General features: G+C 40.3%; 1 protein-coding gene across 6 annotated transcripts in view; it reads right to left on the bottom strand.

The window, feature by feature from the left end:
* The window catches only part of mkln1 (muskelin 1, intracellular mediator containing kelch motifs), a 144,319-nt gene extending 131,065 nt beyond the window's left edge, over positions 1–13,254 (bottom strand). For 3 of the 6 annotated variants that reach the window (XR_015084662.1, XM_086022069.1, XM_086022070.1), the window contains exons 1-3: positions 12,335–13,254; positions 8,998–9,073; positions 4,221–4,286 (exon numbers count right to left, since the gene is read on the bottom strand). Coding sequence is in view for 5 of the 6 variants with exons in the window: in XM_086022069.1 (XP_085878195.1) it covers positions 4,221–4,286; positions 8,998–9,073; positions 12,335–12,467 (275 nt within the window). In the remaining variant the exon portion in view is untranslated. Of the gene's footprint in view, positions 1–4,220; positions 4,287–8,997; positions 9,074–12,334 lie in introns of those variants that run through there. The other 3 variants (XM_086022072.1, XM_086022074.1, XM_086022073.1) reach the window with 2 other exon arrangements.
* Between the last annotated feature and the right edge of the window lie 491 nt (positions 13,255–13,745).

The raw sequence follows: 13,745 nt of genomic DNA, 5'->3' as shown, positions 1-13,745 counted from the left end.
GTCCAGCGTAACCCAATCTGCAGGCCCTTTAAAGCTATTAGGAAGCATAAGGAGACACTATGAGGCCTCATCGTTACATAAGGTCAAATGTGGAAAAACGTTTTGTGTAGAACGGGAACATTTAATGTGTCATTTACATGTATGTCACTCACTTATAGCGAGGGGGAAAAAAAGCTGCCTGACCTAAAATGCTTTATGACATTATTCCGTCTCAGCTTTGTTTTTCTCCGTCTGATTTCATAAGCAGATTCCGTTTTCCGAAATGGCTCCAATCGGCGTGTTTTTGGAAAATATGGGAAATGTTTTTCAGGTTGTGCCTAACTGACATGCTGCCTGTTTTTCTCCTCCCCCCAAATCACCCCCCCATCCCCCCCCCCGGTTTAACCTTTGACTTCTTGGGGCAGCCGCGAGGAAGGGGGAACCTGCCTGCCCACCACCCAAAAGCACACACACACTTCTAAGCTATCTTTCACAATTTTTTAGTGTGAAAATCTTGGACGTGATGCGCTTGAGGAACACCGAAGAATTTTTATAGACTTTATAGAGTACAATTTTCACAGAGGGTTTTTCTGTAGAAAGTTCTGCTGAAAACTTTTAAATGTTGCCAGCTGGCCAAACAGTCTCTCCTTGCAGCACTATTCTAGTCCCATCCATTATTTTCTTTGGGCTGCACAAAAAAAAAAATGTAGAAGGTCAGGTAACAAAAGTACAATAACTCCCAGCATTTAAGCGTAAACACTACTGTAGAAGACTGAAAAAGCCGCCACTATATATACAGAGTGATATATAAAAACTCTACACGCCCTTGTTCCAACACCAGAATTTTGTGGAGTAAAAAAAATGGACCAATATAAGATAGGGTCACTCAAAATGTTTTTCCAATGTAGTGACCTAGAATCTGTATAATTAGAAAAAAAAAAAAAACTGTTTTACAGAAAGGAAGTAATGTGTTGCGAAGTTGTCGTCGGCGGGCTGTCACACTCCAAAATGTAGTCGGCGACGGGGTGTGGCCATCACGCGCTGAAATGCAATCTTTGACATGGGGGCTGCAGACAGAGGGCTGCTGGCGGCTCTGATGGCCAGGACCGGCCCAGAAATAAACCGGCCATTCGGAAAAATTCCCAATGGCCACCCCGTCCCTGGTAGCAACAGTTAAATACAATGTAAAGAATTAAATAATGTGTGCATGGTGATTCATTCATTCTACGGCTCCTTCTGGTGCGTACGCCTCGGAGGCAGTATAATACAGTATATACATAGGGACATACTGTAAATGAAGAAGACAGTCACAAAGCTCAGTATGCTACACTTACATTACTGATTTGTCGCAGAGGACAAAGAATATATGCAAATATATGTGAGAATTGTTATAGTCTGTCTACATGAAATGCTGCATGTTTATATACAAATATCCATTGCCCTGAAGGGTTCAAACACAGAAACATCAATGTTAGTTTTGTCAGTCCGTCTATGATGTTTTGCATTGAGTGTTAGCATTAAGCTGATATTGCAATAACTTTGCCATTGTATAAGGCAAAACTAGGTGATTGTTTAAAATATGTATGGCTGTACATACTTTCAGTGACACTTTTGTAAGGTGGTGCACCATGAGATTGTTCTTCATGTAAAATACAAGCCTTGACCAAAAATTTGGGAAACATAGGTCTAGACGGATCTTTGTACGTTTTAAGGGTCCCTTCAAAGACAAACAGCCCTGCAGCTCAGACTGTCATTCATATTACACTTTTAAATGAAAACACACATTTGCCATCTCTTGTTACATATGCCAGCTTTCCGAGCTCCCAGCTTCTCGTCGCAGACATCCAAGACGTCCCCCCTTCCGACCCACCCCGAATGTAAAATTGCAGCCAATTCACTGCGCGATTCCATATTTTGGAGTATCTTTCAGCACCATCTTGATTACCTTTACAGACGGACCGGGCCCACAATGCACGGAATCCAGACATTACCCAATATCCTGAGCGAGAGCCTGGGGAGGGTGCTCGCCTCTCGCAGACATACGCTAATTGCCAACATTGTGTTACCGGTCCCCTCAGGTCTGCAGTATAAGTCACAGGGGACGTTCATCTCGCTGAACAACACTGACTCATCTCAGTGGCAATATCTGTTGATTTGGCCACCACTGGGCAGTGTAATACGGATAGATATACTCCATGAAGATTTGATGATGAAACACAGAAGGCTGTGGCGATTACGTTGCAATAATATTTGTCATTCTTAGCAGAGAAGAATATATGTCTTTGATTATTGCCGTATTCACCGTCTGCATGTGCTCTTGCTGCTTATGATAGAATATAAAATGCTGAAACTTTTATAAGTACTACAACATCGATGTTGGACTTGTAACTAAGATCATTAAACAACTCGGAAATTAAGTCACAAGTAAGTCGAGGTACATCTGTAATAAGTATTACATGGAAATGATCAACTTTCATGTGTACTGCGACAATGTATGTACATGTACTGCATTAATGCCTTTACTACTACAGAACAACACGACTTTTCTTTGCATTTTAGGTTTGTAATTTTTCTTTGTATTCAAATATGTTATGTTTGAAGTTTCCCAGAGTGCACATTTTAGTCAGATTTCTAAATCTGAGTAGATAGTATTTAACATTTTTAATATTCCAACTCTCGTGTACGGCTACTCTTCAATGGAATTTCTTCACTGGGACTCAGTAAAACCAATTACAATTCTATTCTATGATCATGTCTCGATTCACACAAGCCTGACTGCGAACGAATGTTTCCACACACTGTGCTATGTTTGTGTATGAATGAAATGAAAGACTATGAGCGGCCCCTGACAACCATCTGACTGACCCCCTCTCTCTTTTCACCTCACGCTACTGACCTGGTGCCTCTTCACCCCAACCCCTCACACAAACACAAATGTGCTGCTGGAGTCGTATTAAAAGTGGGTTGGTGGTGAGCTGCAGTGGTATGGACCAGTAATCACACTCATCCCCAGTCTCATCCCCGAGTCTTCTTATGCATTAGTGATTTTCCAGTTTTCACAGTGTGGAAAGTGTGAATAAGCGTTTTCCTGTGGGAAATGTGTCTATCAATTAAATGTCTGCAGCTGTGCTACTGGTAACAGACAATCAGGAAAGAGTGTACAGAAGAGATAGAGAACCAATGTGCTCTATCAACTGTGAGTTGGTGGTGCTACACTTAGAGTAACTTTCAACGGTCAGAGTCACTCCAGTTCAGGGTGAAAAGTGAATATTTTGGGGGATTAGTGCTTGTAAAAGATATTTATGGATACAAGCTGATAGGGTGGGGATGACGCCCAGAATTAAGACCACACAAGACAGTGACAGCCCCTTTCAACTCATTCTATCCCAATGACACATTTCTATTTCAAAGAGGATCTGAAAAAGTCTGGTACTGATAAACAGAGCAGCTGCAGCTAAGAGTATCACAACTGTAACCAATCTAATTCCATTTGAAGAGCTAAATGGAAGGCATCGGACAGATATAAGCATCTGTTTTTAAAGCATCTCTTTGGACAACAATAAAATAAAAGACGTTCTTAGGACCACCTGCACAATATAATTACATACAAATAAAGAGCTGATAAACAATACTTCATTTTGATCGTGTGGTATCGGGAAGTATCCCGATACCAGTATCGGGAAGTATCCCGATACCAGTATCGGGAAGTATCCCGATACCAGTATCGGGAAGTATCCCGATACCAGTATCGGTATCGGAACAACACTACTTTCCACCTCTGAGAACAACATATTGAGAGGGGTTTTTAAGTAGCCCTTTTGTTGGACTACACAGGTGTATCTAATGACAGGACACTTTATTACAATCCATAATCTGAAAAGTTTACACAATATGTCACACTCCATTTCTTTAGCCATCTCGTTAAGCCAAACTTCACAAAACGTTTGAGGCAGCATGACATGAAGATTAAAAAAATCTGTGTCAATATTTGACATATTTCTTAGTGAGATATATCCACATTACTACAAAAAGACATACATACATGAGATGTCAGTCAATCAGTAACCCACCTCACTCTCGATACACCACAGACAGCAACAACTAATGAAATGCACGACACTGACAGGTAAAACAATTTATGGATAGCTACCTCGAGGCCAAATAGTTCTGTGACTAGTTGCAATGTAAACGATTGTCAGTCCAGCGCATTCTTAGATTATGTAAGAGGAACTGTTCCTTACCTTGCATGCTTCTGTGATGTGCACCTGATGGACTGTAGATAATCGGTAGGCATCCTTGTACAGACGCTAAAACACATCAATCATATATTTTCAAGCAGTAAATCAATTATAAAGGCACCACAAAAGAAGAATACTGTACCATTATTGCAATAACTTTTTGCGCAAGCTTCAATCGGGCACTCCTCACGGATACCTTATTAGTACGCTTCTGTCTGCCAATTGTCTCTATCCATCCATTATCAATACCGCTTATCCCAGCTGTCTTTGGGCAGTAGGCGGGGGACACCCTGAATTGGTTGCCAGCCAATCGCAGGGCACAAAGAGACAAACAAACATCCGCACTCACAATCACACCTAGGGGCAATTGAGAGAGTCCAATCAATTTACCATGCATGTTTTTGGAATGTGGGAGGAAACCGGAGTACCCGGAGAAAACCCACGCAGGCACGGGGAGAGCATGCAAACTCCACACAGGGAGGCCGGAGCCAGGATCGAACCCACGACCTCTGATCCGTGAGGCGGACGTGCTAACCAGTCGACCACCGCGCCGCCCCCAATTGTCTCCATTCCCTCTATATAGCACCCTATTATTGATCCAAGAAACAAAATGAATCTGGAATATCTGGCTACATTGTTTTGTATCAGATTAACTAGACAGACAGGTCTGGGCAATTGATGATAAACCATCTGAATCAGATAGGCACCCTGTCATTACATTACATGTAAATAAATGCGAATAGGACAATATGAATGCAAAAATGTGTTTTGGGATTACATCTCGCTCCCGTGCTTTTACTGCACTAGTTGGCACTAAATGTCGACAATATTGTATTTTGTTTGGATTAATGGAGCCAAATATCAGTAGAATCCATTCACTGCCATCGTAAATACATATAAAGCATGACAAATTAAATTCTATACTATGAGACACCTGGAGTGGTCCTTTCAGATCTGTTCTTACTTTGCACAAGAAGCCAAGCGGTTGCTGCACAGATCAAAAGAATTGAATGCAGTCTGCGGGGCCGCACATACTAAAAATGAGCCGCCTTGTAACTACAAAACATAGGATTTTTTTACATGTAAATATGGAACAGGGAGTCCAAAAATAACACTTGGCAATAAGCCTCATCCTGCTTCACCAAGACAAATAGTGTACGTTATCTGGTCACATGTATCTCAGAAATAGACTGAATTACATTACTTTAACACAATATTCTTCTTATTGTGTACAGTATTATTCTGAATGTATTGTAATGTTTTGAATTACGTTGAACCACAGAGTATTTGGAAAAGCCTTCCAGTTTGTTTTGGAGGTTTTCTTGTCAACATGAATGTTACCTTACAAATGGCAGTGTTGAAAGAGTGAGACAGCCACAGGTGTAAATGTGTTCCCCTCAGAAACCCACAGGCGCCAGGCAGATAGGCGCGGTCTAATCTTAACCCCCCACTTTGCAAACTATTATTATACAGTAGTTGTGAGAACTAAAGCTGCAGCAAATCTTTGTAAGCCCCACTATAATACATGCTTGTTCACTTGCATATGCACTTAAATTAAATGCACGTGCTTTAATTCAGAGAGGGATTAGTGTAAACTGTCATATATTTATCATATTTATTTAAATGTGGCAAAGTTTTTGCTGTTTTTATTTTATACCATACACCACACACCAACTGGGGGTTAAGATCAGGGGATGTCGTGTAAATGACCTGGTGCATATGTGAAGCCCTTTGAGACTTTCCTGTGATTAAGGGCTATATAAATACATTTGACTCGACTTGACTTTACCATACAATTGACTTTTACTATATACTTAGTGCACCTTGTTTATTTGTACATTTTACCTACTTGTCTCTGCTTCTGTGGCGATGCTACACATTATCCCAGTGTGGGATCAACAATGAAGTCTTTCAACATCTTACATCTAACATCATACCTGAATAATCTACTTCGGTACAGCAACTAAGTATTTGCACGACAATATTCCCATCACTGCAAAATAGCAACTACAGCAGTGAAACCACAACACTGACGTATTTCTTGCATATCAGAAAACGTGTCAACAAGTTATCTAACGATTGTATTTCAAATTGTTGTCACAGATGATCATTAAAACATTGCGGAGCAAGCGTCAATTATCGTGCTTGCTAAAACTATGCTGCGTTTGTGTTTATCTTGACACACAACTGGCCAATGAGAAGTGACGAATCAGACAATAAACAAGGCTTTACGTAAGTTAATGAACATGCTGAGGATTTTACGACCTCGACGCGCCAACCCACATCCCCGCCCCTTCATTCTACTAACATACTTTATATTTTTCCCATCAGATAAGCGGGGCAAAAATTACAGCACGTCATAGAAATACAACCAGACTACCTGCAGAACATTCTGTACTTTCACTCAACAATGTACCTCCCAGTACATTCAAAGAGTGCCATAGCTAGTGCACAGGCCAATTCGCAAGAAGAACACATCGTACCTGGTACCCCAAGTGGGAACTTCTGCTGTACATCATTACTGAAACACCAGAGAGTAAAACTATAATGTGGTAGAAATTGTAGCAGTTTAATTTGTGGAGCCCTGAGTAACTAGGATGTCATTTTCACTCAACAGACGTGACAAAATGTCCGCCCCCTGAGATGGCTAAAAACAGGTGGATTTTGCTGCTTAACTCTTATTCCACAAACACAATATTAATCAGAATGCCGTGTTTCAACGAGAGGGCCTGCATAGAACATATTCTTAAAAAAAATAAGTTTGGGAGGATGACTTCCCCTTTAAAGTGGACCATCACAGCCCCTTTAAAGTGGAAGTCAACGCAAACATTTTTTGTCAAGAATATGTTCTATGCAAGCCCACTAGTTGAAACAGGGCATTCTGATCAATATTGCGCTAGAGATAATAGATAATTGTAAATCCACTCGTTTTTAGCCATCTCTGGGGGCGGCCATTCTGTCTTCTGTCGACTGAAAATTCCATCACACCTGCTCAAAACGACCAATCACGGCTCAGATTCAGAAAATAGGTCAGCCGTCATTTTCAGTCGACAAAAGACAGAATGGCCGCCCCCCAGAGAGAGCTAAAAACTAGTGCATTTTGCTGCTCAATATTCCAAAAACGCAAAATTAATCAGAATGCCGCGTTTCAACTAGTGGGCAGCTGGGAACGTATTCCTGAAAAAAATATGTTTGGATTGACTTCCGCTTTAAAAGCAGTTTGTTTAAAAATATTGATTTAGGAGTGATTTTCATTTATCTCGAATGCGCAATACATTAGACCATAGACAAATAATTATTTTTTACTTTTTTTGGTTAGAATTTCACGAGAACAGCAGTTCAGTTTGGGGACAAAGAGAACCAAGCAGGCTTGCTGAGCCAGCATGCGTCACGAGCACTACAGCGCTACGCACAGACATGGAAAGAGTCTGCAGATGGAGGTTTTCTTTTTCCCGAGGCTTTTTTCATTTGCACCGCAGACTGGCCAACTCCGGAACGGGGGGGGGGACTCCCTTCAAAAAAATACAACCAGATGGCTTAGTCATCGAGCCGCGTGTCCACATGCGCATGTGTGGGTGTGTGTGTGTTAACCCTGGGGCATTGTCATCTAGACCAGACACACATGAATATTTTTTTTTCTTACTACCTCAAAAGCAGACTAGTGAGATAGTCTCAGGAGCAGGGGGTTCTCAACTTTTTGTTTCTCCTGTACACGGTAGACATTTTTCCAAGGAGCCCGCCATAATCCCCACACCAATCAAACGTAACTAGGACATGTACCCCCGAATGTCATGAGAATCAAAGCGGCCCGTTTTCGAGAAATCGTAAAGTGACGATAACATACTGACATTTGTTTTTTAATATATTATATAATAAATATTTTGAGCAAGCATCTTGGTATTTTTTTGTTTTTATTGCTATTGTGTTTATAAGTTAAACATGTACACAAGCTAAAGGCTCCAAGTTAAAGGCTTGTCTACGGAACAAATTAAACTTGTAAATCAAGGAACCACTGTACATGTATAATTTTGAAGTTGTGTCATTTCGTGTGGACATCCTATATAAATTCTGCTATGCTAACTTCACGTCATCAGCCTAGTGGCATAAATGCCGATAAAAATAGCAATGTGGGGTTTTTTTTCTTCATGTATGTCTATGTACATTCTCATGGTAATCCGCAAAGGTTGAATCAAGGCAACAGGACTCTTCCTGTGTGTTAAATTTGTTGTGTTTTTTTCCTCGCTTTCCGAAAACATTCAAACATGGCTTAGGGCAACTACTGTATGCTACTAGGCTAATGATGAGCATGTTAGGACATCTTCTGAGGGTAACTGCAAGAGCATATACAGTATAAGAAAATGAGTCACTCTTGTAGATTGAGTGTCTTGTGCACATCTGCAGCTCATTTGGGGGGCGGGGAGGCTGACAGGGCATAGCAGTGGACCATCACAGCATTCAGCTCAGTGTTTATCTCATGATTCCCAAACAAAAGCCTCCCGGTTCCTGTCTGTGCAGAGCCTCGAATCAACACAAGCGATCTGCTCTTTGCTTTCAGCCAAGATAAGACTATCCCCCCCCACAGCCCCCAACACACACACACCCGGCACACACGGCACCCCTCCCTTCCCAGTTTATGGTGCTCTGAGGAAGAACTCCTCGTTGTGTTTCCTAACTGCTGCATATAAAATCAGCAGGCTGTATGGAGAGTGACCACATTTTACAGAAGCTTGTTTTCACTTCGCCCTTAGGTTCTGAACACATGCTGGCTAATGACACCTACTGTATGGCCACGTGGTTCAGGGATTTGCTTTTCTGTAGCGCCGCCAAGTGGTCAGAGGGTAAAATAGACCTTGATCCTGGAAAGGGTTAGAAAACAGAGAACACGTTACATTCATTTTTGGGGGAATTAAAATGGGAAACTGTGATACTGTCTTTTTCTGAGAAAAGGGGATTAATACTAACACAATATTGTATTTAGAGAATAATAATGTATTTTTACAAGCGACACAAGTCTCACTGTTGCGATAATAAAGTTGTAACATTACAAGAAAAAAGTCATCATACAAGTGTGTCCCGAGTCCCTTCAAAGGCGCTATATACATCAATTATTATTATTATTCAGCGAAAACTCCTAATATTGCAAGTATGTATTTATCTTCTCAGAATAAGTGGTATTTTTATCTGAAGTCTGAATAATGAAAGTAAATTAATATAAATTCATAAGATTATGAGTGTAAAGATTTATTTTTGTATGAAACATGTTTTCCACTTTTAAAAATGTCTTAATATTAAGAGAATAAATTTGTGTTGTGATATCTTTTCAGAAAAGCGTCGACAAACGACAAGACAAAAGTGTCAAGTCTTGCGTTAATAGTCATTTTTACAAAGAAAAATAACTTAGGGGGGATAGGATGGGCGTAATATCTTAATGTTTCAAGGATAAAGATGTACTTTTGCAAGAATAACAACAAAATTGTAATGTTCTTTGAATAAATTCATATTTTTATCATTTTTTTCCCAGATAAAACGCTGTTCATATAATGTACAGCATCATCACTTTGAAAACACCTTTGTCATCATCCTTGCTGCCCATGCATTTTTAAAAAGCACAGACTAGTGGAAATTAAAGATTGCATTTTTTTTTGTCAAGCAATAATTACACACTGTAATGTTTCCCTTAGGTTTAACCAAAATACTCACTAAAACTAAAATATCAGTTTGCGGGAACGTGTGTGCACAAAATCCCTTCTAATGTGCCAGTGAGCTCCATTGCATGCAACCTAAAGGTACAACACCAGGGTGTGTGAGTGCAGTTATATAAATATTACATAACTGCTACTTATTTCACGCTTCTCAAAGCATAGCAGCCTCCTGCAACAAAAGCAGTACAGTAGCTCACTTAGAAAGTAAGTCAAGATGCAGGAAGTAGAAGAAAACATGTTAAAAGTGGCAGCTGCCAACTATTCTTTATGCTTTTTATAAGACGAGTATTCAAATGACGTTTTAAATTGCTGTAAGTGAATGGGTACACTCCGGCAGGGTGCCTGGTGCATAGTGTTCCAGGCTTTGCGTTTACAAGACTGACTTGGCAGCACAATCCACCATGACCTCCTGACGTCCAGCCTAATATACTGTACATGTACCCGATCAGTAAGACTAAACGTGTTTAGAGTACATACAATACAACTTCCTTTTAATGTCTTCCATCTGTCAATCGAGGCAAAACAGTGCTATACTGTACATCGCTCAACTCAACATTATTTATAGAGGACTTTAACTACTGCAGCTGTAACAAAGTGCTGTACATAAAACCTAAACTCATTTAAAAATACGCTTAAAAAAAAAAATCATGATGCTATTCCACTCCAGCCCTACTGGTGGCAGTAATGCACATTACAACACAAATTTGGGACGGGCATTTGACACTTCTTTCTTCAACTTATAGATCAATTAATCAATGTTTTAAATACAATTTTGCTGAAATGATACGTCTGAATGTTCTGAACTCCTGTTTCCAAGACTAGATAATAGTTCAACATGCCCTGGCTGACGAATTTTGAACTGTAGCCTATGCCAATTAACTTTGCGGAAAGAGGCGTTTTACGCTCTGAAATGATCGCCAGCCAATCACATAAAGACACACAATTCACACGATGGACAATTTAGACTTCAATAAAGTGAAAATGCATGTTTTTATCTGGGAAGAAGCCAGAGAGCCCGGAGAAAGTCCAGAAAGGCCTTAACCAAAATGCGAACTCAGAACCTCTCAATTGTGATACATTCCTCAATCAAAGAGAATGTAACCCCCCTCAAAAAAAATGCCTGTCCTCACTCCAAAATCTTAGTGAGGACCATTTTTCACCTTGGAGCACAAATTCCACACATGCCTTTCCTCTTATCCGCCTGGGTTTTAGAGCACGCAGATTTTCTGTGTTTAACAAGTCTTAAGGGCTCTGGGGGTACAGCGAGAGATTGATTTTGAACCCGTACACGGTCCTGATTAAACATCAGTAAATGTCACTGGGCGTCTTTGAGGGATACGCACTCCAAAAGGTCACAGCATTTCACTTGCACTTGACTGCGAGGGCGTTCTGTGGGTCAAATTCCGATTTCTGTCATCCTCCAAACACGCCGGGTCAGATCTATGCTGAATAGTTAGTTCAACTGGTTTCATCTGACCACAGAACTTCTCCAATGGCCTTCTTTGAGTCATTTAGATGTTCAATGGCCATCTTAAGGGGACCTTGTGGGCACTATACGATTTCACTCCGACCGTTCAGTAGTTGATCGGTTCTGATTAACAAAGTCCTGTTGTTACCTTTATCCCCGGCTGGCCCGAGCCAACGTGGCACCCTAAGTCAATAAAATTTTCTATGGCCCCCCTTCTCTGTCTGTGATTATTTAAACATACACTACGAAAAGATTGAACATATTTTTCCTTTTACCATTCTTTATTTTACAGGATAACATGTCACTCATTTAGGAAAAAAAAAATACAAATAAATGCAAAATTATCTGAAAATCCTGTAGATAAGAAAATATTAATAGCAAGAAACTATAACAATCAACACCAAACGTTATATTTAAATAACCATCCAGTAGGCACACAATAACTGAACATTATCTACAATAATCCTGTGCAATACCTGCACAAAAAAAAACCAAGTTAACAACTATGCAAAACTACAAAAAAGGCAGTGCAGAGACCGCCAGTAACATAGAAGCAGTTGACTGCAGTTTTAAAATGGCATGTGGTCATACTAAACTGCGTATTTTATACCAGTACTACTTGTTTCACTCTGTTCCGTTCCAACTGACCATACTAGTGGGCGATTAAAGCATTAATTTACATAACTTTTATTGGAATTAGACATTCCAATGCAATACAGTACATTACTCCAGTCTCGTCACTAGGCAGAACGTCACTTCCTATCGCCCGTTCATTCTCTTAAATCAGTCCGAAAGCAACATCAACTCAACCTAACAATCCTATTATTACACTACTACTACTACTAGTAATAATAATAATAATAATAATAATAATTATGACGCAAAGTTTAAATCAAGTAATATCCTTTAGACGATTTTAACTAACGCATACAATTATGGTTACTAACCTGGCATAGACCTGCGACTGGCTGGCGACCAGTTCGGGGTGTAGTCTGCCTTCGCCCATTGACGGCTGGGATAGGCTCCAGCAACTCCCCGCGACCCTATATAGGATAAGCGATTTGGAAGACGACATGACATGACATGACATGACCTGGCATAGAAAGTAATAAAAAGTGAGGAGCATTTTGACTATTAACAAGCAGGGGCGAAACGTTAGCCTATCATAGGTAAATGTTATCAACAAATGATAAAAGCGTACAGGCCAGTATAGAGTTGTGTATGTACTGTATTTAGTTATGTCACTCTCTAAAAAAAATATTGTAAGAGCCCCTTTGCGGCCCAGCTAAATAAAAATTAAACCGCTCATTTACTGATTAGCATACCACGTCTAAGATAATCATACAGGCTAATTGCTCAGTTAGCAATTGTTAGCAATGGAACAGTATGCCCGTACACTGGGCTAAATGTCTGACAACCGTATCTTTACTTTACCTTTGTTTCGCCGTTTTGCTCCTCTTCTTTTCTTTTATTTATTTTTTTCATTCCCTGTGCTACGGACGGTTGATATCTTTTTGACATGTTTAGTAAATTCGTCTTCGGTGACCGTCAGTGATACTCATCAGCCAAAAACCGGCAGCGGAAGGTAATGGAGCGTACCACGTGTTTGCGGGATTAGGTACCGGTGCTCAGCCCGCGAAAATCGAAAATAGACATATACATGTACTATACTGTATCTGACGACAATTGAAATGCATTGGGGGGGGAAAAAATCCCAACAGGATTTTTCAAACGCTGATAAACATTCAATAAGCGTCCACAACAAAAAATGGGTAGAAATTAAGGGAAAAACAACCTCCCGTCCGGAATCTATTTTTCAAAATATTGGAGAAAAAAAAACAACTTTAAAAACCGCAAGTATGCTGAGTCCACTGCAGTTGGGGGGGGGGGGGGGGGACATTAAGTGGGGACATTTTAAGAATTTATAGAAATAATTATGCTCAAGGTGAACCTCCACCCCCAACCAACCGTTTTGGCACCCCCTGGATTCCATGGGGCCCTTAGCATCTGCCTACATGGCCTAAAGGGCAAGCCAGATCTTCCATTATCATAACCATTAGGTGTGCTTTTGTACACATGACAAATTGAGGTTAAATTGGTTAATGCCCACCAGCTAATCTGAGGGCGCCAAAAATTATAGCAAGATATAGTGCATCAGATACTAATTTGAATAACTGTGTTTTGGAGGCATTTTGACTGATTCTATTACCACAAATAACAACCAACCATGGGCCTTGAACCCAGCTACCTCAAGCATCTTGAGGCAGTTATTATTGGAAACTCAACAAATATGCCTAAATCCTAAAGTCAATTGGCAGACTGACTACAATAAAAGATTCAACTGAGGAGAAACAGGAG

Source organism: Filicampus tigris, chromosome 22, assembly GCF_054856515.1.
Source record: "Filicampus tigris isolate MCC_2025a chromosome 22, RoL_Ftig_1.0, whole genome shotgun sequence".
Lineage (NCBI taxonomy): Eukaryota > Metazoa > Chordata > Actinopteri > Syngnathiformes > Syngnathidae > Filicampus > Filicampus tigris.
Note: the sequence above shows the minus strand (reverse complement) of the source record. Positions and strands in the feature narration are given on the sequence as shown.